This window comes from Rhincodon typus, chromosome 34, assembly GCF_021869965.1.
Source record: "Rhincodon typus isolate 14 chromosome 34, sRhiTyp1.1, whole genome shotgun sequence".
Classification (NCBI taxonomy): Eukaryota; Metazoa; Chordata; class Chondrichthyes; order Orectolobiformes; family Rhincodontidae; genus Rhincodon; species Rhincodon typus.
The window spans coordinates 9,032,686-9,057,212 of record NC_063365.1 but is presented as its reverse complement, the minus strand read 5'-3'; the positions used below and the strand labels follow the sequence as shown (position 1 = coordinate 9,057,212).

Genomic DNA, 24,527 nt, shown 5'->3' with positions numbered 1-24,527 from the left:
GATCTGGAGAGAAGCAGAGAACAGCACTGATGCTGAGAAAAGTTCGAGCTAAGTGGTAAACTGCTGATGATGGTGTCTCATTGTGAAAATCCCAGCCATTGACTTGCTTCCTTCTCTAAGCTGACAAAGCGCCAAGTACTTCAAGCTTTTTAAATTGGGCGGGGGGGGGAGCGGGTGTGTGGTGTGGTGTGGTGTGGTGTGGTGTGGTGGTGGGAGGGATAAACTTTCAGATTTCCCAGCGTCCTCAGTTGTCTGCCTTTGCTTTCAATGAAATGGGTCTAAGATGTACTGCCTACCTCCTATCAACTCGGGAGTCTCATCAGGAAGGGAGACCTCTATTCAAGGAAAATGCCAAGAATGAAGCTACTTATAATTTTGAAAAGGAAGAAATGCTACATTAGTATGGTATTTTGTTTCATAAAGATGGAGAGTACTTCTAACATTTCTGCATATCCTTTCCTTCATTTTTGATGGTAGTTATTTACTTTCGTTGCTCTGGGACAAGTGTTGGAAACCTAGTTGATGCAACTTCAACCAAAAACACTAATCCTCATGCACATTACATTTTAAATTCAAGTGGAATACAGGTCAAATATTTTCAGCATTCAGCAAAGAATGCACTCATTTCAACATCTTACCTTTCCACTCATCTATAGTGTGATCCCTCTCATCTAGCTGCTTGTCATATATCTTGGGCGGCGGCTGGAAAAATAAGTTGAAATCTTGTTAGACAAATCCTTCATCATAGAATTCCTACAGTGCGGAAGCAGGACATTCAACCCAACAAGTCTCCAAAGAGTGCGCCTAGTTTTTAGCTGGAATTGAAGTTTATCAATTCCAAAAACTTGGCTTAGTTTGTCCCTACAATTTTTATTCACTAAAATAGATAAGGACAGGTTGGGATGTGGGGATATAAATGATTTGTAAAGCTAACATTTTGTATTTACAGCTATTAACAACATTCCATTTTGATCGTGGAAATCATGGCAATAGTTCAAAAGCAGTACACAGTCTGCCTCCTCTCATCCTTCTGACCCAACTCATTTACCTTTGTCTAAACATCATTGAATTTAAGATATTTGTCCTTCTGTATGTAACTTACTAGGCTTTATTGAGCAAAAGAAGTTCATTCACATGGCTGCAACAAAATGGGTGTTAAATTCAGGCTATGGCTGATAAGTGGCAAGTAACAAGTAACATTTGCTCCACACAAAAACCAGGCTATGACCATCACCAGTCAGAGACAATCTAACCACCGCCCCTTGACATTCAATGGTGTGATCGTCACTGAATCCCCCACTATCAACATCCTGGTGTTCATCATTGACCAGAAATTCAACTGGACTCACCACATAAACACAGTGCCTACAAGAGCAGGTCAGAAGCTGGGAATACTGCGGCGAGCAACTCTCCTCCTGACTCCCCAAAGTCTGTCCACCAACTACAAGGCACAAGTCAGGAGTGTGATGGAATACTCCCCACTTGCCTGGATGGGTGTAGCCCCAACAACACTCTAAGCTTGACACCATCCAGGGCAAAGCATCCTGCTCGATTGGCACTACTTTCACAATCATCCTCTTCCTCCACCCCTGACATGCAATAGCAGCAGTGTGTACTATCTCCACTGCAGAAATACACCAAAGGTCCTCAGACAGCACCTTTCAAACCTACAACCACTTTCACATAGAAGGGCAAGGGCAGCAGATATGTGGAAACACCACCACCTTCAAGTTCCCCTCCCATTCATTCGCTGTCACTGGGCCAAAGTCCTGGAATTCCCCCCCTAATGGCATTATGGGTCACCTCACAGCAGGTGAACTACTGCTGCTCAAGAAGGCAACTCACCACCACCACCTTCAAGGGGAATAAAGGCTGGGCAGTCAGCGACAACCAAATCCCATAAACCAGTCTTAAAAAAATCAGATCATGACATTCACTGCTCATGGCAAACCTAACAATGTAGTGTCTATAATAATGGTTAGGTACAATAAACAATTGACAAAAAAAACCATTCTATCCTGCTAGTGAATACGATGTATTTCCAAGTCAGGATGGCAAGCGGCCTGGAGAGGAATTTACAGATAGTGATGTCCCCAAATATCTGCTGTGCTTGTCTTTCAAGACAGAAATGGTCATGGTTTGGAAGATGCTAAGGAGTCTTGGTGACATCTGCAGTGCATCTTGTAAATGGTACACACTGCTGCTACAGAGCATCAATGCTGGAGGGAGTGGAAGTTTATTAATGTGATGCCAATTCAGGCAAGTGGGGAGTATTCTATTACACTTGTGACTTGTACCTTGTAGGCAGTGGACAGACCTGTGAATCAGGAGGTGAGTTACTCACTGCAGCATTCCTAGCCTCTAACCTGCTCTCGTAGGCACTCTACATTTTAAAAAAAATGTATTTTTATTGACCTAAGAGACACAGGTGTCACTAACTGGGCCAGCATTTATTGTCCATCCCTCCATGGCCTTAAGGAGGTAGTGGCAAGCTGTCTTCTTGAACCACTGCAGTCCACATGCTACAATGCCATATGGGAGGGAATTCCATAAATTTAGGTTGAGCTATACTGAAACAGAAGCAATATATTGCCACTCAGGATGGTGAATAGCTTAGAGGGGAATGTGCAAGTTGTGGCGCTCCAATGGGCTTGCTGTCCTTATCCTGCTAGATGACAGAGGTCACAGTTTTGAAAAATGTCGTCTAAGGAGCTTTGGTTAATTCATCTTGCAAACGGTACACACTGCTGCTACTACTGAGCACTAGTCATGGAAGTAGTGGATGTTTGTGGATGTACTGCCAATCAAGTGAGCTTGTGTCTTGGATCAAATCAAGCTTCAATATAGTCAATTTTATATGGCTGGTCCAGCTAACCTTATGGTCAATGGTAACCCCCAGATGTTGACAGTGGGGCAGTGATGGTAACACCATTGAATGTCAAGTGATGATGATTAAAGTCTGTCTTGTTGGAGGTCATTGCCTGGCTGTTGTGTGACTCAAACGCCAATTGCCACTTTTCAACCCAACCCTGGACGTCAGCCAGATGTTGCTGCATTCGGGCATTGAATGCTTCAGTGAATTCAGCGAATTATTTCCATGAGTAAGTTGGTAACCAGAAGGTGGAAACGTAAGAACTCCACTACTACAAAGGGACCACATGAGATTTAAAGTTTTTATTGAATTTCTGTTGAAATGGTGAATGACCTAACAGAAACAGTGATGAATTCAGAAGTGTCCCGACCTGAAACATCAACTTTCCTGCTCCTCTGATATTGCCTGGCCTGCTGTGTTCCTCCAGCTCCACAATGTTATCCATGAATTCAGAATAGCTTTTTAAAGAAAGCTGTGCACACGCATTCGAAAAACTAAAACTGTAAAAGGTCACAGGGAGGAAAGGACAAGGAGAATGGAAATAATGACATTCGCATTATCCCACATGTATGGAAATCAGACGGCGTGGATAAATTAAAAATACTAGTTAGCCACTGCAGTTTGTGGTAATCAGGCTTACAGCTTCTTTAACTTTGAGCACGAAAGGAAAGATATTTCATCTTGAGATGGCCCTGTTAGAATCTCTTCAGACTGACAACATACATGGTCTATAAAATAACATGGACACCCTTGTCACTTTGGGGTGGGTGATGTCCTGTGCTTGCTACTGGAGATTCCAGTTGCTGGGATGACACATGAGGTGACTTTTACTACATGTAGAAAGTTTTTGCCAGGGACTGGTCAAGGTTTAGTGTATGTGGTGCGGCTTGGTGTGCTGTAAACTTCAGCGACGCCATAGGTGGCCTGAGATTTTAGAGGAGATGGCTTCTTCCAGTAAACTATGTGCTGTCAACACAGTAATTTCTGGAATTCTCCAGTCTGCAGGTGCTCAGCAGTTGAAGACATTCAAGTTTGATATGAACAGACTTTTGGACACAAATGGAATCAAGGGAGGTGGGGATTATTGCAGAAGGCTGGGTCATTAAGTATATTCAAGGTATATTAATGGATTTTTAATCAGTAAGGGAATCAAAGATTCTGGGAAAAGGCAGGAAAGTGGAGGTGAGGATCATCAGATCGTCCATGATCTCAGGCTCAATGGGCTGAATGGCCTACTACTGCTCCTAATTCTATGTCTTGTGGGATAGCATGGAAAAAAAGTGGAGTTGAGATACATGTCTGCCACTGAACGGTCAGACAGGCTCCAGAGGTAATATGGCCTACTCCTGATTGTTTGATCTTAAAGTGGGATTTAATCTGATTTCCAGTACCCATAGCAAATAAAATCTGAGGAAGGGTCACTCGACCTGAAACGTTAGCTCAGATTTCTCTCCACAGTTGCTGCCAGACCTGCTGAGCTTTTCCAGCAATTTCTGTTTTTGTTGCATGCAAAATCTTTTTAGTTGTAGATGGATAAGGTTTCTACTTTGTGACTTTCAGCTTGCATTTCAGAGATGCTTTTTAAATTGGTGGTTTTGTGCCACATTTTACTAGGCAAGTACGCATAGAAAAAAGACAATTAAATACTCACAGCTTCTACTTCAGCAGGATCGTACCAAACATTAATGTAAGGGTGTTGCAGAGCGTCATCCACAGAAATTCTTTTTGATGCATCTATTACAAGCATTTTACATAACAAATCTCTAGCTTGACTTGCTGTAACACAGAAGGGTAAACTCCAGTTAAGTACTGTAGAGATTGTCTACCTGCAATTATAAACTCATCTTTGACTAAGCATTACAAATTATTTCAGAACTGAACTGTTTTGCTTGACAGCAAGACACAGGGATTATAAAAAAAATCACCAATTACCTACGCGTCATTAAAAAAAAAGTGTCCCAAAAATGCACAAAATTTGGTACTGTGCAACTTAATTTGCTCCATTTATAAACAGCAAATTAACTTGCAGTCAACAGTGACTTTTCACTGCCTCAGAAAATTGCAAACAAAGTATTTTGAAATACTATGGTCTTTGTAATTTGGGAAAATGTGGCAGCTACTTTACAATCAGCATAGTCTACAAAATCAGATAAAAGTTAATTTTAGGTAAATCGATTGAGGGATGAATACAGTCTAGTACTGTACACGAAGAGAATGCCACTTCTCTTCAAAAAGCACACTTTTATTTATACTTCCCTGATGAGAAAGAAGGTGCTCAGCGTTTAATAACTGACCCCCACCCACCCACCCCAAAAAAAGTGACTCTCACACCTGGCTCTCCATTCCCTCAGGGAATTATGGGACTTTTGAGGCACTCAAGTCTCTGGGATGGAGTTTTGAGCATGTGACCTTCTGACTCAAGATTTGGAAGCACTACGACTTAAGTCTGACACTGGTTTCGAGATACAATTTCATCAACAAGCGAGTCAAAACATAATCATTCGTCAGCTACATGGATTGTGCACGTGTTAAAAACAGCAAGGGAATAATTTGATTAGTTTTCAACAAGTCAACGCAAGTATGATGAGCTCTGTGTTCCTCTACGCTGTAAAATATTTAATTGCACAGCATCATTTGGAACTGCTGCATCTGTTTCAGATCAAACAGCTGTTATTTAGATAGCATTGCCATACACAACAGCCCTTCTTTGAAACTGCTAAAGCTTTTTTTTTTAAAAGAAATGAACCTACTTGAACAGGTTACTTAGCTACCAAGATCAAACCCAAAACCCAAAACTCAAAAGGTATTTTAATTGACGTTGCAATCTTAATGTCCAAGTGTCACGAGAATAAATAGGATTCTGGAATCAATAGAAGCAAGCCAACAAACCAATACCAATGTAACATTAATGGCACAGATCACAAAGGATGTAAAATGGAAGTGGACAGATATTCGAAAGTTCAGGGAGTGGAGGGATATGAAAAGCTGGCATGAAAGTGGAGTGGAGGCCTGCAGCAGAGCAGCCATGACCTTGCAGGATGGTTGGATAGGCTTGAAGGGCCAAATGGCCTACTCCTCTTTTTATATGTTCTCAGCATCTGAAATGTTGCATTGTGCAGTGGCACTGCTGGGAGCAGGGAGGTGCCGGTGTTGGACTGGGATGGACAAAGTCAGAAGTCACATGACTCCAGGTCATAGGCCAACAGGTTTATCTCAGTAACTTAATTGATTGCTTAACTTGCAAACAACCTAAATTTTAAAGTTTTAGGCCATTAACAGAGAGGATCAATTGGATGTGTCTGATTGTTCCTCAGCCAAGACTGGATAAACAGTAATAGTGCAGGATTTCAACTCCAAAGGAAGAGCCTGGTCAGAGTTACGACCGAGACTATAGCACCACATGCTTCACATGAACACTTGGAAGAGCAAATACTTTGGGAAGAGCTGACAAAGAAACAAACACAAATCTGAAAAGTATCTTTAATTCAAACGCATCAGCTGAAAGCCTATGAGTGCTGGGGTGGGCCAATTCCACAGTGTACATTACGGCTGTGAACAGCCTGAGAAATGAAAAATGTGCAAATCAATTACCTTTCAGTTTATTGTGCTCAGAATCGGCAGGGAAAAGGACGTCTGGAAAGAGCTTCTCAAAACTGTAGCCTGTATACTTGGGTCTGTTCTCTACGTAAGTCCTCACAGTGGGCTGCAACTTCTTCATGAACTCAGAGGCGGGTGTTCCTAATTGCTCAATCACTTTGTTCCATTGATCGATATCTATAGTTAGGTAGCTGAGGAAAAATACGGCTGACAAGGCACACAGAGAAACAGCTGAGCTGCTTCAATAGCTTCTATATGGTCACTGTGAAATCATTTGCCTATGCAGAACACTTTAAAATTTTAAACCACAAAATGAGACTGAAGTAGTGAAGGACTGAATGAAGTATCTCCTTTCTAAAATAAATAGACACCATCTCTAATTTTTGCCCCTACACTGATAATCTCCAAAATCTTTGAAATACATGAGTAAAGAGCAAAATGCAATTAGTGGAAATTTAAATGCATACTTCATTTTAACCAGATAGAACGCTGCAACGTGATTTTAAAGAGCTATACAACCAAGCTAGGAATTCCCAACATTTAATATTTTTAAGTTTACTGTTGGCACCCTGGAAAGTTACAAGCCAGTGGGGGGGGAAGAAGCAATACAAAAACAAACAGATTTCAAAAAACATTACCACAAAAATTTCAAAATGAGGCAGAGGAGGTATGGTAGATTTAAACACAGCTTTGGTGTGGACCCTGACTAAATTATGGCTGCACTTCAAAATCAGCCAAGCCACAAGTGTACCGAGAGAGGAGAGTGAGTGAATTTGAAAGGAAATGAGCAAAATCAGTGGTACTCAAAGTGAAATATTCGACGAGGGCAAGTTTTAATATCAATACAGGCAGTTTAAATTCATAAGCTGCTGCCTTAAATTGTAAAATACTAGTACTGACCATAAATATTTTAGTACACAGTTACAACATTTAACATGTAGAACTATTTTCATAATTTTTCCTGTCAATGAGAGCATGATTTGACATTATCCTGTCATTCAACACAACTCTCAGTTTCCTGATTTATAAATTCCTGTTTGAGTAGCCCATTTAGCCACATTCAATGTACATTTAACTGATGTCAAGTAGATTAAGTACCAGCTGAAATAAATTCACAAGCTACACAGGTCCCCTGATGGCTCAGAGATTGCAATATCTAGCATCTAAGAGCATAAAGGTCTCAAGTTCAATTTCTAGCCTGTGCGGTGTTCACTGGTCTCCGCAATATGTGCTTGTGCGCGTGTGAGAGAGCAAAAGGCTGAGATTAATCCCAATCAGGGAACTTATAGGGTTACTAAAATCGGTTTCTAAAGTCGTGGATTGTTAATCTTTGCTTGTTATGCCTATGAAGACAGATTCATGCTTCAGATACACTGGGAGTACTGTTCATTCAATAGTTCAGTAGGGAAAAGCTCTAGGGACGATTAAATGACATTTCAGAGACAGAACATTGCTTTCTGCGAGGAGCAAAAAAGAGATCATAAGATACGGAGTCCCAAAAAATTAACCAACATTTTTTTTTCTTAATTTCTATTTTCAAACATATTTTGCAAGTGCAAAATCTTTTAGAGATGTTCTATAATTGGTCAATTAACATTCCCCAAATACAATACACGGGCATGGCTTTGACTCCAATTGCATTGCTGTGCAGTAGTAATGTAGCTGAGGTCAGAACATGCAAACACTTGGGCAAAAAGGAGATCTAGATCCACGCTCTGCCATTCTGTAAAAAACTGTGTACTGGAATTTCAATGCTAAACCTGAATTTTAAATCACTTCATTGTACCAACAGAAATGCAAGATGAATTAATGGCGCATGCAAGGGAAATCAGATAATGCTCTAAACAGGTTTTGAGTGCTATCAAAACTGCTTCACTCATGCAACATCCTAACACAGGAAGCAAGAAACAAGTACAATGACTTGCAAACACGTGGGAGTCTGGAGTACTAAACGGAACTTTTTAAAACACTATGCCCAAGGTTAAAGGGAAGGATACGATCTGTACCAGGGAACAACACACCACCTCTGATCATTTCGCCCATGATGCACCCAACTGACCAGATATCAACTGAAAACAAAATGCAATGACATGAAATTAACATGCAGAAATTGGATTCAAACAAAAAATATAAAACAAACACACAAAGACAGCTTATGAGATGACCAATACATTTTGAAGAATTCTGGAAAATAAACAGTTTGTGTCTGGCTCCTTTACAGTAACCTCAGATTACAACAGTGGATAATGATTCAATCAAATCATATTCAAAAAGGTCAATGCGTTGATTTTCCACATAGCTATTAGCCATTTCCTAGCACTGAAGACAGAATAGTTCTGAATTGATCACAAAGCAGTAACCTATAGCCTATTTCTACAAGCTAATGGAAACTCAAGGTTAGAAATCCCAAAATCACTACTAATTTTACAATAAAATTCATTTCTTGCGGTTCTGACATTCTTTTGTTGGAAGTTATGAAACTGCATGGGCCAGACACAAACACAAGTAATCTAGGGCCACGGGAGCACGGTCACAACAGATTTAGCATAGATGGTCAGTACATATAAACTTGGAAACAATTTCAAAATAACCAGCAGAGACTGTATGTCCCATAGCCAGATGCAGACTCTCCTATAGAGAGTGAAAGATTTGCTACAGGTCCTACCTGGGTAATTTGAAATCAACGACAGGAGGGCAATTTAAAATGCTTAAAAACATTATAAAAAAGAACCAATTGTATCAATTATCAAGGGCTTGTTCTTCAAATGGCAAAACACAAGCTTGCCACAACCACTGCAAGCAGCATTAAGGATACAGTCCCTTCCTGGAAAGAGGATTTTGTGACGAACCATTTCTCCCATAATGCACCCAACAGACCACAAATCCACTAAAAGTTTGTAGCATAAAAGAAGGGAAAAATACTTTGTTGAAGCACGTTTTACCAGAATGACTGTTGCTAACCAAAACACGAGTCTTGTGTACTGCGTGTGCAGGACACTCCGAAACATTAGAAAAATTATGTTAACGTAGCACCATTTCAACTCCACCAGCACCCCCACCAAATCTGCAGTATAGCAAAAGCAGCCATGACATTATGTGATGGAGCACATTCATAGTACAGCAACACATACAAATGAATCAAGAAAAGACACATTTATGCTCAACACATCAAATTCAATCATACCATTAAAAGTGCATTCATTTTACACACTGCATCCATTTTATATATTGTATCCCTCAATCCACATGCTCTTCTTTCTTTTACTACCCATTTCTGTTAAGGATTAAGAACCACTTCAGCATTTACTGAAAATAACTTGCATGATATTTACATAATACAATTTAGCACAAAAACAGCATATTAGCAAAATACAGCACTGCAGGACTATCAGTTATCACCAAATAGTTTCTGTTGATGTTTATTTGTGAAATTTTCAGCATATAAATTGTAGAATATAAAATAATTCACATATTTAAGATCGTACTGGTGACACTAGTAAATTAAAAACTCACTTGCCAACAAAATGTTGACATTAATCTCCCTTATTTCTAAAGGGCAGAAAATGAAATCTGTTTAATTGCTGCTGTCTTTACCCAGAATCAAGAATGTGTGTGTTTGGCTCCAAACATGCATTCCTAGGTTTTATGATGTTACTTTGGACTGATTTTGACTTCAGGATGCAGACAAGAAATGCTTGGATAGTTTCGACCCCTAACGTCCATCTCCATATTAACGAAATAGTCACCACATAGGTCCTACATGGAGCTATTCACAACAACACAATTTGGTAGCCCTTTTCTTAATAAAATGATTGCAAGCTCAGGCTTTAAGTATTTGCTGTTTTGCTCCAATCTGTTGTATGAAGTACACAAAGGAGTTTTGTAAACATGGACACTAGCAAAATTGAGTCTTAAGAAAAATAAAAAAAGTAAGCTTCGACCATTTCTTGGTTACCGACCGAGTTCCTCCTCAAGGGAATTTTATTTATGCATCTAAAATTAAAGAAAGTACTACGAATTCTTAAGCCAGAAAAAAAAAAGCCTTTGCTGATGTTTGGAGCCTGTTCACAACTCCTATCAACAGAAAGAAATGTTGCAGCAAGTTGGTGTGTCACATAACCAAATTTTCCTTTCTCAAACTCTGCAAGATACATCAAGAACTTATCTTTGTCAACTCCCATCACCATTATTAAATAAATCTACATTAGAAAGTATAGAGAATAAGAACACAGATGGAAAGACTGGCTCAGATTAAAATCCTTTTTTTGAATTTGCAAGTAATTTTATCCAGATGTAATTCAATAAGATGACGATAACACTAACGCATTGGCTCCGAAGCTACAAGCTTTTCTACTCCAATTACGCACAAACTTTAGCATGCACTAACCATTTTCTTTATATCCCATTCCTAGAATGACCTCTGGAGCACGATAGTATCGGGTAACCACGTAAGGCGTCATCAGGAAACTAGTTCCTGCTGTTCTTGCTAGTCCAAAATCTAAGATCTTCAGCGTGCAGTCTGCTTTCACTACTATGTTACTTGGCTTCAGGTCCTAAAAGTTAGAAACAAAATCAAGTTTTCATTTGGTTTGAGGGGAGACAAATTCTATACTGTTCTTAACCACAAAGTACAAGCAAGCACAAAGAACTGAAAAACAGAACAAGTGGTAAAAAGCAAAATACAATCACTATATAACTCAAATAAAATGGCTTGTTTAAGATGATATCATTAAAAAGACAGATATCAGACTGGTATCCACTTAGTATGAGATGCAACAGAAATTACAGAGTTGCATGTCACTGCCTGCCTAGCCATAAGGGTTTTCTGCAAATGCATGTGAATGCAAAGATACAGAAGTCAACATGTTGTTACATTCCAGGGTCAGGACAATGTTAGGCAGGAAACCATTAGAGGTCATTTTTGTTTCACCAACTTCCCAGATGGTCCCAAAAAAAAAAAAACCTGGTTTCTAGTTGTATTGCATCCAATCAAAAACTGAAGCACAAAGGAGACTGCACATCTGTCAGCTGTAGTGTACACCTAAGGATTAGGACTGAAAATCCAACTCTGGAGTTAGACGGTTGCATTCTAGAGACCTGGTTCTTTACCAAGAAGGCCATCAATAAACACGTAGAACTAGATGCTATATGTACACCACTGCAAAGGAAAACCGGAAATGAGGTAATCAACTCCAACGGACCCGAGTTTAAATACCAGGCAGGAAAACACAACAGCTCTTCATCGGAGGCTGCACTGATGTTACCCAGCAGGGTAACGAAACATCTGCGAACTAACGAACCAGCTCGGCGAGCCAACCAATCACAACCCAAGATACAAATCTACTCAAGAACCTTAGCTACCGCATTTATGTTGCTATACATCTAATCCCAGTTGACACCAAATGCATAAACACAATGCCCTCGAAGTATCTGAATAATTTCTGCTGCGCAAGAATATTTCTCATTGGTCACAGCTCTACTTGTTTATTCAATTGCTTATGAATTAACTTTTCTTACAAGTAGTAATTGACTCAGAGGGGGCTGCATGCTCCCTGCTGCTGTTCAATCATTCTATTTGTTCAAGTGGGGAAAAAATATAAAAACAACTAATAATTTTCTTTAAAAAGAAAATGTGTGATTTGGCATTTAATGTTGTCCAAATACAAGAATTTAATTTACAAAACACAGATGATAATTAATTTCTTCCTAGCGCGAGAGCGAGAGCAATACATTATCGGGAAAGTGAAAGTATGTGGAAGAGCAAAGACTATTTTAAGCACTGACACCATGTGACTTTCTGCTGAAGCCAGCACCTTGTGCTTCACCTTTCCTTCTGCAACAGAAACTTGATCAGGAAAAAGAAAAAAAAAAACTTCTTCACCTTCCCAAATAGTCCAAATTGAGGGATACAGGGGCAGTGTAGAAGAAGAAATAATTAGCAAGATGAGAGTTGTGCGGATCGAAAGCTCAGTATTGTCAAATGGCTTCTTCTTGCACTGCAGATCCTAAATATAGTCCATCTTTGATCTATACATTTCATGGCAGAACCCAAGTGCAGCCTTCTGGGAGCAAGAATAGGAAACCAGAGCAATAGTTAAATGGAGAGGCATTTCAAAATTCATTGGTACAAAGGGATCAGAGTTTCTTGGGACATGAATCATTAACATAAATTATTGGTTGAAATTACTATAATTAGAGAGAAGATAAAGTAAACTGATGGGATTAAAGGCAGATAAGACCCGGGGGCATGATGGTCTGCGCCCTAGGGTATTAAGGGAGGCGACAGCAGAGATAGTGGATGCATCAGTTTGTGATATTCCAAAATTCCCTGGATTTTGGAAACGCTAACGTGACACCCTTATCCAAAATAAAGGAAATAGGCAAAAATGGGAAACTACAGGTCAGTTAGTTTGACTTCTGTAGTGGGGAAGTTGCGGGGGTCAATCGTAAAGGAGGAGATAATTGAACACTTGGAAAAACAAAGCTCAATTCACCAGTGACAGCATGGTTTCACGAAGGGCAAGTTGTGCTTGACAAACTTGGGGTTCTTTGAGGATGTAACTGCAAGGTTAGCAACTGCGATCCAGCAGATGCGATATATCTAGACTTCCAGAAGGCATTTGGCAAGGTGTCAATAAAAAAAAAAGAAAGTGTGATCCAGAAGGTTAGATCTCAGGGGGTTAAGGATAGAGTATTAACTGGGCAAGAGGACTGACCAACTGACAGAAAGTAGAGGGTCGGATAAAGGAGCCCTTCCCTAGATGGTGAATTCTAACTCATGGGGTGTTACAGGGCTCAGTTCTCAGACTTCAAATATTTACAATCTACACAAATGATCTTCAAGCAGGATCAGTATAACGTAGGAAAATTTTTGGATAATACTAAAATAGGTGGGAAAGCAGGCTGTGATGAGGAGATAGAGTTCACAGATGGATATTGATAGGAGAGGCTTGGAGAATGGGCCAGAATCTGGCAGATAAAGTTTAATGTAGATAAATGAAAAGGCAAATCGTTATGCAAATGGGAAGAAGATTCAAAATGCGTCAGTGCAGATGGATCTGGGTGTCCTTGCGCACAATTTGCAGAAAGTGGGTACACAGGTGCAGCATATAATAAGAAAGGAAAGATGGAATCCTGGCATTTATTGCAAAAAGACAGGGATCAGAAAAGGAAACAAGTGCTGTTACAATTATGTAAGGCGTTGGCAAGACCACACCTGGAATATTGTGTCTAGTTTCGATCTCCTTACTTGTGGAAAGATGTGGTGGCACTGGAGGAAGTTCACCAGATTGATTCCAGGGTTGAAAGGGCTGTTGTACAAGGAGCAGTTGAACAGCTTGGGTTTATGCTTGCTGGAGTTCAGAAGAATGAGCAACTGAGGTATATAAAATGCTGAAGGGGATTGATAAAGTGTACGTTGAACAGATATTCCCCCCTTGTAGGGAAGTCTCATACAAGAGAGCATAGATATAGAGTGAGGGGAGGCAGGTTCAAGAGATGAGGAGAAACTCCTTCTCAAAATTTAAATCGGTGGAACTCACTGCCTTGGACTGCAACAGAGGCAGAATCAATCAACAGATTCAAGAAAAAAATAGATATGTTTCTGATGAAAAGCGGGATAAAGTGCTATGGGGAGCAGGCAGGAGAGTGGAGTTGAAACCAGTAGGAGATCAGCCACAATCATGTTAAGTGGCAGAGTGGGCTACAGCAGCTGACTTGCCGATTCCCGGCTCTAATTCCTCAGTTCCTATACGCAGGAACAGCATGTAGAAGATTGGTGTCTATTGCAAATGGAACACAAAGTACGGATCTTCTACTAAACTGCGCATCTGGTGCGCAGTGTTAAGGTTTGGTCCCCGATTTAAAAATTACACAATTACTTTAGAAGCAGCTCAGAGATGTTTCACTCGACATATTCCTGAGATGAAAGATTATCTCGTCAAAGGGAAGTTGAATATTTTGGGAATTTATCAACTGAAGTTTAGAAGAATGAGAAGTGATCTCATCGATGGTACCAGATGGAACATATACCCAAAGGAGGCTTCCTCTTGTGGGGGAGGCTAAAACTAAGGGACAAAGTTTGAGAATAAAGGAGTCTCCCTCTAAACACAAAGACAGGTTTTTTTTTCTGGGCACTTCAGCCAAGTGATCCTCCAGCTGAAAGTGAAGGCTGCTAATTGAAGATATAATCACAGCTCAATGTATTCTAGACCCTTGTGGGAAAGTGACAGCGTCCCTATCTCTGAGCCAAGAAACCCAGGTTCAAGTCCCACCTGCTCCAGAGATGCAAGATAACATGTTTGAACAGACTGATTTAAAAAACCCTATTCAGGTTAGGTACACTTATAGCAGGGGACGACTTAATTGGGAATAATCAGGAAAGGGAACTTGGACTGTAGTCCCTTTTCTAACTTGAGACTAAAGCCAACATATTTCCACTACTGTTACAAAATGCTTCCACCCTCACCTTATAGCCACGTAATGCATTTATACAATAAGCAAAGGAGCTCTCCAAAGGAGATGGTGCACTTTGAGAATCAAGACATTTAGGATTAACAGATACAGATTATTGTCAATCATCAGTTGAATATAATTCTGGCAACTGGTCAGCATTGTGTACTTCCAAAGCCAGTGCTGTTATGGATCCCTCTGCTATATTGTAAGGGGTTTATGCTTATCTGGTCAGGGATCTATAAGCTGCACTCTTTTAGGCAAGAGTTCAGAGAAATTGTTGCAATCATCTTTTCCAAGAAGGCAAAAAAAAATCATGCTGCAATCACAGTGATAAGAACAAAGAACAAGAACAAAGAAAATTACAGCACAGGAACAGGCCCTTTGGCCCTTCAAGCCTACACCGATATGCTGCCTGTCACAACTAAAACCCTGTGTCCTTCTGGGGATTGTATCCCTCTATTCCTATCCTATTCATGTATTTGTCAAGATGCTCTTTAAAAGGCAGTATTGTATCTGCTTCCCCCTCCCCTTGCAGCGAGTTCCAGGCACCTACCACCCTCGGTGTAAAAAAACCTGCCTCGTAAATCACCTCTAAACCTTGCCCCTCGCATCTTAAACCTATGCCCCCTAGTAACTGACTCTTCCACCCTGGAAAAAAACTTCTAACTGTCCACGCCCTTCATAATCTTGTAGACCTCTATCAGGTCGCTCCTTAATCTCCATCGTTCCTCCAACCCAAGCTTCTCCAACCTTTCCACATAGCTAATGCCCTCCATACCAGGCAACATCCTGGTAAATCTTTTCTGTACCCTCTCCAAAGCCACCACATCCTTCTGATAGTGTAGTAACCATAACTGTAAAGCAAACACTTACTGAGACATTAAAGAAAAGTTGGAGGAAAATGTTAGTGCCACTCAAGTCAGCCAGATTCCAAATCAAATGAATTATGAATTTAATTCATACTTGAATGGCCAATTACTGCAGATAGCGAGAGCTAGATGGCAGTTATAAAAGAATCTGACACCACCTTTTGCTAAAATTATCTATGCACAGTTGAAGGATAAACAACAAAGCAGTGGTAGCCTTGGAAGGGAGAAAGAAGGACAAATACATCTATAATCGACAGTCTTGATATTTCACTTGTGTTGAAGAACAATTGCTTTGATATTTGATAAACTACAGGATGCTTAATAAGACATTTCCAAAATCAATTTGCACAAGAGAAAGGAATCTTGGGAATCATGCTCATTACAACACCAGGTCATATTTTAATTTTGAATTCACTTTTGACAACCATCCATTGGAGCACTGTAGTGCAGCATTTCCTGTTGGTGTGTAACGAGAGGTCAGTTCTAGCAATCCCCACAAGGGCGCTGAAGTGAAACCCTCAGGATACAGGGCTTTCATGACTGAACAACAGGATTTAGATTACAGCATTACAGGAATTTAAAAAAGAGAACGAGGACACAGTTGAAACTTTGCCGACAAAAAACAGATAGAAATGAAAATCTGAGAGAAAAGAAAGCTTTCAATCATTTTCCCTTTCGGAGAATTAAAAAAAAGTGTAATCTAGTCTGTCATTATTGGTGAGCTGTCATCAACCCAATTCAATGGTACAGTCTGCACTCTGCTGTTCAGTTGAGAAATCAGCCATGCAATCCATTCCTCAATAGAAAAAAATCTTAATTTCCTTTCTAACCCTCAAGAAAAAGGCACCCTCCAGTATCTGACACGGTCTTTATGGGTTAAACAGATTTTGACACTGCACAGTGCAAAATAGTTGAAAAGCCTCCACTCTCTGAAAATGAAAAGTCTACAAATTATTTGAGATTGTTGGCAGAGTAATGGCTAAGGTAAAGTTAACAAAGCATTGTGAATGCTTTGGCATATATATTTGCTTTAAACATTAATTCTGTTGAAGGGTAAGAAAATCACTCAGTTCCTACACCATCAACCCTCTTTCTCTCTCAGAAAACCAGAGTGGTCCAGACTATTTTTGTATATCAGCAAACCTCAAGTTGAATTATTACTGAACCAACAGGCATGAATTGTACTTCAGCGTAGAAGTCTGAAGTTGCTGTCAAACATGTGTTACATCACTTTATCCCACACAGACTCCAACATTCTAACTGAAGCACAGACATCTGCTTCAACCAAACATATGCAGCACACTCTCCTACCTTACAAGTAACAAAAAGATCTGCCTTAAGGAATCGATTAATTTAAATTAGAAAACCTGTCAATGCTTTGAGCTCCCTTAAAATAATCCCAGGGAGAATAAAATGCAGAGCTATAAAACTACAACTTTTAGATTGCCTGCTATCAAACTTCAAGCTGTTGTGTTTGGAAATAGGGAGAAAGTTCAGGGCAAAATTAATTCAGTAACATTACAATTAAACCTATTCAGCAGTTGAATTTTAAAACAGATTAAACACAATATGAACGTAACCTGCACAGGAAGCTCATCTTTAGTCATGCTTACCTCAGAATGCTTAACTTTTTAAAAACTGTTTCAGGGTCTGTGTCCCAACTTAAAACCAGTCTGGCCCAAAAGAGGGTGATTAAAGGAAGTTTCAGAGATAGTAGGAACTGCCGATGCTGGAGAATCTGAGATAACAAGGTGTCAAGCTGGATGAACGCAGCTGGCCTAGCAGCAAGGCTGACGTTTCGGGCCTAGACCCTGAAGAAGGGTCTAAGCCCGAAACGTCAGCCTTCCTGCTCCTCTGATGCTGCTAGGCCTGCTGTGTTCATCCAGCTTTACACCTTGTTATCTGATTAAAGGAAGTGTTGGGCCTGAAATATACATGGTAACTCGTGTGTGAATGCAGGAGATATGGGTAGGGTTCTAAATGATTATATTTCATCCCTGTGTTTACAAAGGAGGGGCATGATGCAGACAGTCTAGTTAAAGAGTGTGAGAAATACTAGATAGAGAAAGCACAATGAGCAGGGAAGCACAAGAAGAACTGTCCCTCTTGAAGGTGGAGAAATTACCATAGAGTCATAGAGCCTGGAAACAGATCTTTCGATCTTACCAGTCCACACTGAACATAATCCCAAACTAAACTAGTCGCACCTCCCTGCTCCTGGCACATATCCCTCCAAACATTTCCTATTCATGTATTTAGACAAGTGTCTTTCAAACATTGTAATTGTACCCACAGGACGTTCAATCGACCCACTATCCACCCTCTAAGTAAAAAACAAACTTATCCCTCATGTGTTTTTTAAAATCTCTCTCCTCTCACCTGAAAAATATGCCCCCCATATTCTTGAAATCTACCATCGTAGGGAAAAGACAACTACAATTAATTCTATCTAATTTGTATCTCAGGCTATTAGTACAATATAATACAACACAACACAACGCGCCCGGCCTGCACCAATTCCTAGTCCTTATTTAGACCTGCTACCTATTGCCCATGTGCAGTTTCTATTCCTCTGTCTACCTCCAGTTCATGTGTCTATCAAGATACGCCTTAAACGTTGCTACGTACCTGCTTCCACCACCTCCACTGGCAGTGCATTCCAGGCACCCACCACCCTCTGTGTGAAACATTTTCCCCACTCTTGTCCCTAAACATTCCCCTTCTCACTTTGAACCTGTACCCTCTTGTACTTGATGTTTCCACCCTGGGAAAAAGCCTCCGACTATCCATCCTATCTACGTCTCTCAATTTTGTAGACCTCTATCAAATCGCCGTTAGCCTTTGTCTTTCCAGTGAAAACAATCCGAGTTTATCCAACCTTTCCTCATAACTTCTATTAAAAAGAATGGCAAGGAGGAAACAGCAGATCATCCGAGGATCATTATCCAACCCTCGGCAGACACAGGCAAGATACCAGAGGTCTGCAAATGTTGTACCATTATTCAAGAGTGAAAAGGATAGTCCAAATAATTATAGGGTGATCAGTCTGATCTCATTGGTGGGCACATACTGAAATCAACATTGCAAGTTAGGATAAACAATTACTTGTACAGGGACAGATCAATCAGGATAATCAGCATGGTTTTGTTAAGAGGAGGTCATTTGTAACTAACAGGGTTGAATTAAATTATACAGTGCAGAAGAGGCCCTTTGGTCCATCGAGTCTGCATGACATGTGAGAAACACCTGATCTTCAACCCAATCCCATTTACCAGCACTTGGCCCATGCCTTGAATGTTATACGTGTCAAGTGCTCATCCAGGTACTTTTTAAAGCATGCGAGGTCATTCACCTCGACCATGCTCCCAAGGCAGCGCATTCCAGGTGATCACCACCCTCTGGGTTAAAAAAAACTTCATCACACCCCTCTAAACCTCTTGGTCCTCACCGTGAAGAAATAACAAGGCATATTGATGACTGGAATGCAGTGCATTTTGTTTACAAAGGTCCCACTTGGCAAACTTAAAAATTAAAGCTCCCAGGTACAGGGAAGTATGGCAGGTTGGATCCAAAATTGGTTCAGTGGCAGGAACCAGAAGGCAAAGTTGATGGGCACTTTTGCAAATGGAAAGTGCCTTCCAGTGGTGTTCCGTACGGTTCAGTTTTGAGTCACTTGTTGGCTCATTAAAGATTTAGACTTTTAAGTGTGGGAAATTTATAGATGACGGCAAAATTGGTTGGGTGGTTGATAGTGAAGAAGATGGCTGTTGACTGCAGGAAGCAATCAGTGGTTTTGTTGAGTGTAAATGGAATTCAATCCGGAGGGGAGAGGTTATGCATTTGGGGAGGGCAAACACAGCAAGGGAATACACAATAAAAACAGCAGGGTATTCAGAGGTGTAGAGAAAAGAGAGAATGAGTGCTTGTCCCCACTGATCTCTAAATGCACCAAGACCAGCAGATAAGGTGGAAAAAGGCAACGTGTGGGATGCTTTCCATTATTGGGTGAGGTATAATAAAAGAGCAGAGCTGTAAAGCTGATACCGTAAAATATACTGGTTGGGCCACGGCTAGAGTTCTGTACACAGGTCGGGTCACCACATTCCAGGAAAGTTATAACTGTTCCAGAGAGATCACAGGACATTTACTAGACTGCTTCCATGATTTGAAAATTGCAGAAATGGGGAAGATCAGATAGGCTCACGTTGTTCTCCCTAGAACAGAGACGGCTGAGGGGTAACAACTCAGGTGTGCAAAATATAGAACAAAAACAGAAGTTGCTGGAAAAGCTGGGAGGTCTGGCAGCATTTCTGAAGAAAAATCGGAGTTGACGTTTTGGGTCCGGTGATCGTTCCTCCGAACTGTTCTTTTGGTTTTTATTTTGTACAAAATAAGGGACTTGGGTGGAACAAACAGTGAAAACCTGTTTCCCTTACTGAGAGTTATTGGGTTTTTTTTTTGGGAGGGGTGGGAAAGAGAGTGGGGAAGACGAGCATAGATTTAAAGATCACTGTAGAGAAATCTGGAATTATTTGCCTAGTTTGGTGGTTTAGGTGAAACCCTCATTTAAAAGCAATGTGTATCCGCACACGAAGCACTGTAACCTGCAAAGCAATGGACCAAGTGCTGATAAGTGGGACTGGCATAGACACAGTAGGCCGATAGGCCTCTTTCTGCGCTTTAACTTCGCTTTGGTTTTATGGTTCCAAAACTTGAGTCACCTTTCAACTCAGCTTCTGGGCACCGAGTACTTTGTCTTGCAAGAAAAAAAAGCAGAAATCAACTTTTTACTGCAAGTCTGCATTTCAATAACCTTGTAACGAGCAACACCATGATCTATATAAAAGCCAATTCCTTTACCAGACATCTTTATTTTTCTCTCCTGTTCGATCAACAGTTTTATTGGCAAGACGTCTTTATGGAGGAGAGCAGCTGTGACTTGATCCTCTAGTTCTTGCAATGTTATTGACAAATAATTCAAAACTGCAGTACAGAATTACCTCTAGATGTCAAAATACATCAACCACCTCTCCAACTCTATAGAGAGGCATACCAACCCACTCTAACCATCTTGAGGAAGAGTGTGAGCGGGACAATAGTTGCTAGTATTGCTAAGCCAATGGATTGCAATGTGCCTTCACAACATACTATACCGCAGCCAGTTAACATCCACAGTTGTTTTGTCAAAGATAGCTTTTCTGGCGATGGTAACTGGCTAACTTAAAATTTAGCACAATACAACATTCAGAAAGCTAGCTGAACAAAAGGCATGACTAACCCGGTGTATAATGCCAGCTGAATGAAGGTGCTTGATGCCACAAAGCATCTGATAAAGTAGATAAGACATTCGTTCATGGTCCAGCTCCATCTGAATCACCTGACACAGGTTGGCATCCATGAGCTCCATCACTATATAACTGTGAGCAATGTTATTCAGGGGAAGAATAAAACACAATTATGTATTCATGGTTTAAAAAAATGCATCAGAAAACTTGAACATTTTTCTTAATTTAATATGGAGTTATTGTCGCCTGCATAGCCTAACTAGCAAAAACACTTTCATTAATTCCTGGAATGTGGGTGTCGCTGGCTGGGCCAGCATTTATTGCTCATCCCTAATTGCCCTTGGAAAGCTGGCAGTGAGCTGCATTCTTGAACTGCTCTGGTCCATTCGGCTTTAGTACATCCACTATTCCATTAGGGAGGGAAGTCCAGGATTTTGACCCAGTGACACTGGAGGAGCGGCGATATATTTCCAAGTTAAGATGGTGAGTGGCTCGGCGCGGTACTTGCAGGAGGTGGTGTTCCCATGTAGGTGCTGTCTTTGTCCTTCTAGGTGGTAGCGATCATGGAATTGGAACGTGCCATTTGAGGTGCCTTGGTGAATTTCTGCAGTGCATCTTGGAGGTGGTAGCAGCAGTGTGTACGGGACATCAGTGATGAAGGGAGGGAGTGAATTTTTAACCCTAACTCTACTCCGGTTCCAATCAAGTGGGGGTGTTTTGTCCCAGACGGTGGTAAGCTTCTTGCTAAATTATTGAAGCTGCACTTATCCAGGCAAGTGGGGAGTACTCCCAACTTGTGCCTTCTAGATAGTGGATTTGAGTGTCAGATAGTGAAGATCACAGAAGATCACAGATTCCCTACAGTGTGGAAACAGGCAGAGCATCCCGCCCAGACCCATTCCCCTGATAACCCACCTAATCTACCAATCCCTGAACACTATGGGCAATTTAGCATGGCCACTCCACCTGGCCTGCACATTTTTGAACCGTGGGAGGAAACACACACAGACACGGGGAGAACGTGCAAACTCTACAGACAGTCGCCCAAGGGTGGAATTGAATCTGGGTCCCTGGCACTGTGAGGCAGCAGTGCTAATCACTGAGCCACTGTGCCACCCTGAGTTAATTGCTGCAGGATTCCTAGTCTGACCTGATCTTGTAGCCGCAGTATTTACATGGCTAGTTCAGTTCAGTTTCTGGTCAATGATAACCCCCAGGTTGTTGATAGAGGGGATTTCAAAAGCAATGCGATTGAATGTTAAGGGGCGACAGTTAAATTCACTCACTGGAGACGGCATGTGCATGAGGAGCGTGCTTTTGGCCATTTATCAGGCCAAACTTGGAAGCCGCGCAGGTCTTTTTGCATTTTAACATCAGCTGCTTCAGTATGTGAGGAGTTGCAAATGATCACTGCACAATGATCAGCATCAGTGAACGTCCCCCCTTCTGACTTTATGATGGAGTAAGTCACTGATGAAGCAACGGAAGTTGACCAAGCCTAGGACACTACCCTAAGGAACACCTGCACTGAGGTCACAGAATTGAGGTGTCTAACCTCCAGCAACCCCAAACGTCTTCCATCATGCAAGCATTACTCCAGCCAGCAGAGAGCGGTTTCCTTTATTCTCTGACTCAGCTTTGCTGATGCCACACTCAGTCAAATGTGGCCTCAATGTGATCCTCAGCTCACCTCTGGAATTCAGCTCTTTTGTCCATGTTCGTGCCAGGAGGTCAGGAGCTGAGGGGTCCTGGCAGACTATCGGCTAAGCTTCAGTGAACAGGTTATTGCTAAGCCATTGTCTCTTTTCATCCCCTTACTGACAACTGGAAGTAGATGGAGAGAGGGCTAATTAGTCGAATTGGATGTGACCTATGTACAGGACATAGTGGTCGATTTTCCACATTGCCAAGTAGATGCCAGTGCTGTAGCTGTACTAGGACAACTTGGCAAGGGGTATGGCAAGTCCTGGAGCACACGTATTCAGTACTATTACCAGAACATGGTCAGGGCCTTTACACAATTCAAATTGTTTCTTGGTCGGGGAGTGGATCAAATTGACTGAGACTGACATCTGATGCTAAAAAGGCCCAGATGGATCATCCACTTGAAACTTCTAGCTAAAGATGGTTGCAATGCAACCATCACCTTATTGTTTACACTGTTGCACTGGTCTCCCACGTGAGGATGAGGATATTTGAGGAGCTGCCTCCCCTAGTAAGCTTTTTAATTGTCCACCACCATTCATGGCAGGTCTGTACAGTTTTGACCTGATCCATTTGCTGTGGAACCATTTGGCACCATCACAATCTGCTTATGCTATCTGGCATGCAAATGTTGCCATTTCACCGGGTTGACTTTGCGACATTTCAGAAAGCAGTGCAACAAATGATTTTTCCTTTAAAAATGATACATAAAATACTTACACATCTTGAAACTCTTCAAGTGATTTCTGTGGCGTAAATACATTCAGCAAACCAATTATCTGGAAGTGATTGAATACCATGTTGTTAATGTGGCAAACATTTAGACTGTGGTAATTTAAAAAGTCTATTGCTATTTCATGGGCTATAACAATGCGGAGTGTTATTAAATTTCATTGCTGAAGGCATTAAAATTTAATTGTTCATCCTCATTAGAAAATCTGTCATGCAGGAAATATCACGTAAAATACATTTGCACTTCTCAAATTAACACATTAATTAGACAGAAATATTAATACCAATCATGATGGTTGAGGAAGATGGAGAGCCATGCCTGATGAGGAAGTTCATCCATACAAGAGAAAGAAAGGCATGAAAAAATAAACAAAGAACTGTTTGATCTGCTGTATTTTTTTTGGTGAATGGGAAGTTTATAACAGGACTGTCACATCACCACAGCTGTCAAAGCTTACAGCTGAAAAGCTTTATGTCTATGAGCCAAACCAGACTTTGATCTGATAGAAACCAGTGAGTTTCATGGAGCTTTTTAAAGACTGCTTTAAAAGGTGATTAGCAACAGCTGACACATTTGTTTCAGCAGGTGACAGTATGCATCCATAGTATGAGAAATATACGATTCATATCTGATGTGCCACTTTTCTATGCTTTTAGCATCAACGATTTTACCAACCGTGTTTCTAAATCTCAGGAAAAATAATTAAAGCAGTGACTAGTGACCTTGTGAAAAGGATACCTGCTACTGTGCTAAACATAACTGATAACACTGTTCTCATGTTTGATGTTTGATCAGTACCAATTAAGCCATGTGCTTTTGGAAAAGCATTCAGCCGTCAGCTTTCCCAAGTAGGAAATTCAAAAGGAGGTCAGAGTTTGTTCACACAAACACAATACAAGACTTCTGTCAGATTAAAAAAAACACATGCAAACACCAAGGACAGAACCACATCCATTAATGATATACAATTAAAAACCGTTTGGCAGAGATAGTAGGAACTGCCGATGCTGGAG

At 40.9% G+C, this 24,527-nt stretch overlaps 1 protein-coding gene across 3 annotated transcripts in view; it reads right to left on the bottom strand.

The window, feature by feature from the left end:
• Positions 1-24,527, bottom strand: part of mapk8a (mitogen-activated protein kinase 8a) — a 56,588-nt gene that overhangs the window by 14,831 nt on the left and 17,230 nt on the right. For 2 of the 3 annotated variants that reach the window (XM_020517715.2, XM_020517718.2), the window contains exons 4-10: positions 23,502-23,560; positions 21,071-21,209; positions 10,857-11,022; positions 8,467-8,538; positions 6,464-6,646; positions 4,524-4,648; positions 639-702 (exon numbers count right to left, since the gene is read on the bottom strand). In XM_020517715.2, coding sequence (XP_020373304.2) covers positions 639-702; positions 4,524-4,648; positions 6,464-6,646; positions 8,467-8,538; positions 10,857-11,022; positions 21,071-21,209; positions 23,502-23,560 — 808 coding nt within the window. Of the gene's footprint in view, positions 1-638; positions 703-4,523; positions 4,649-6,463; positions 6,647-8,466; positions 8,539-9,284; positions 9,357-10,856; positions 11,023-21,070; positions 21,210-23,501; positions 23,561-24,527 lie in introns of all 3 variants that reach the window. The other variant, XM_020517716.2, reaches the window with a different exon arrangement.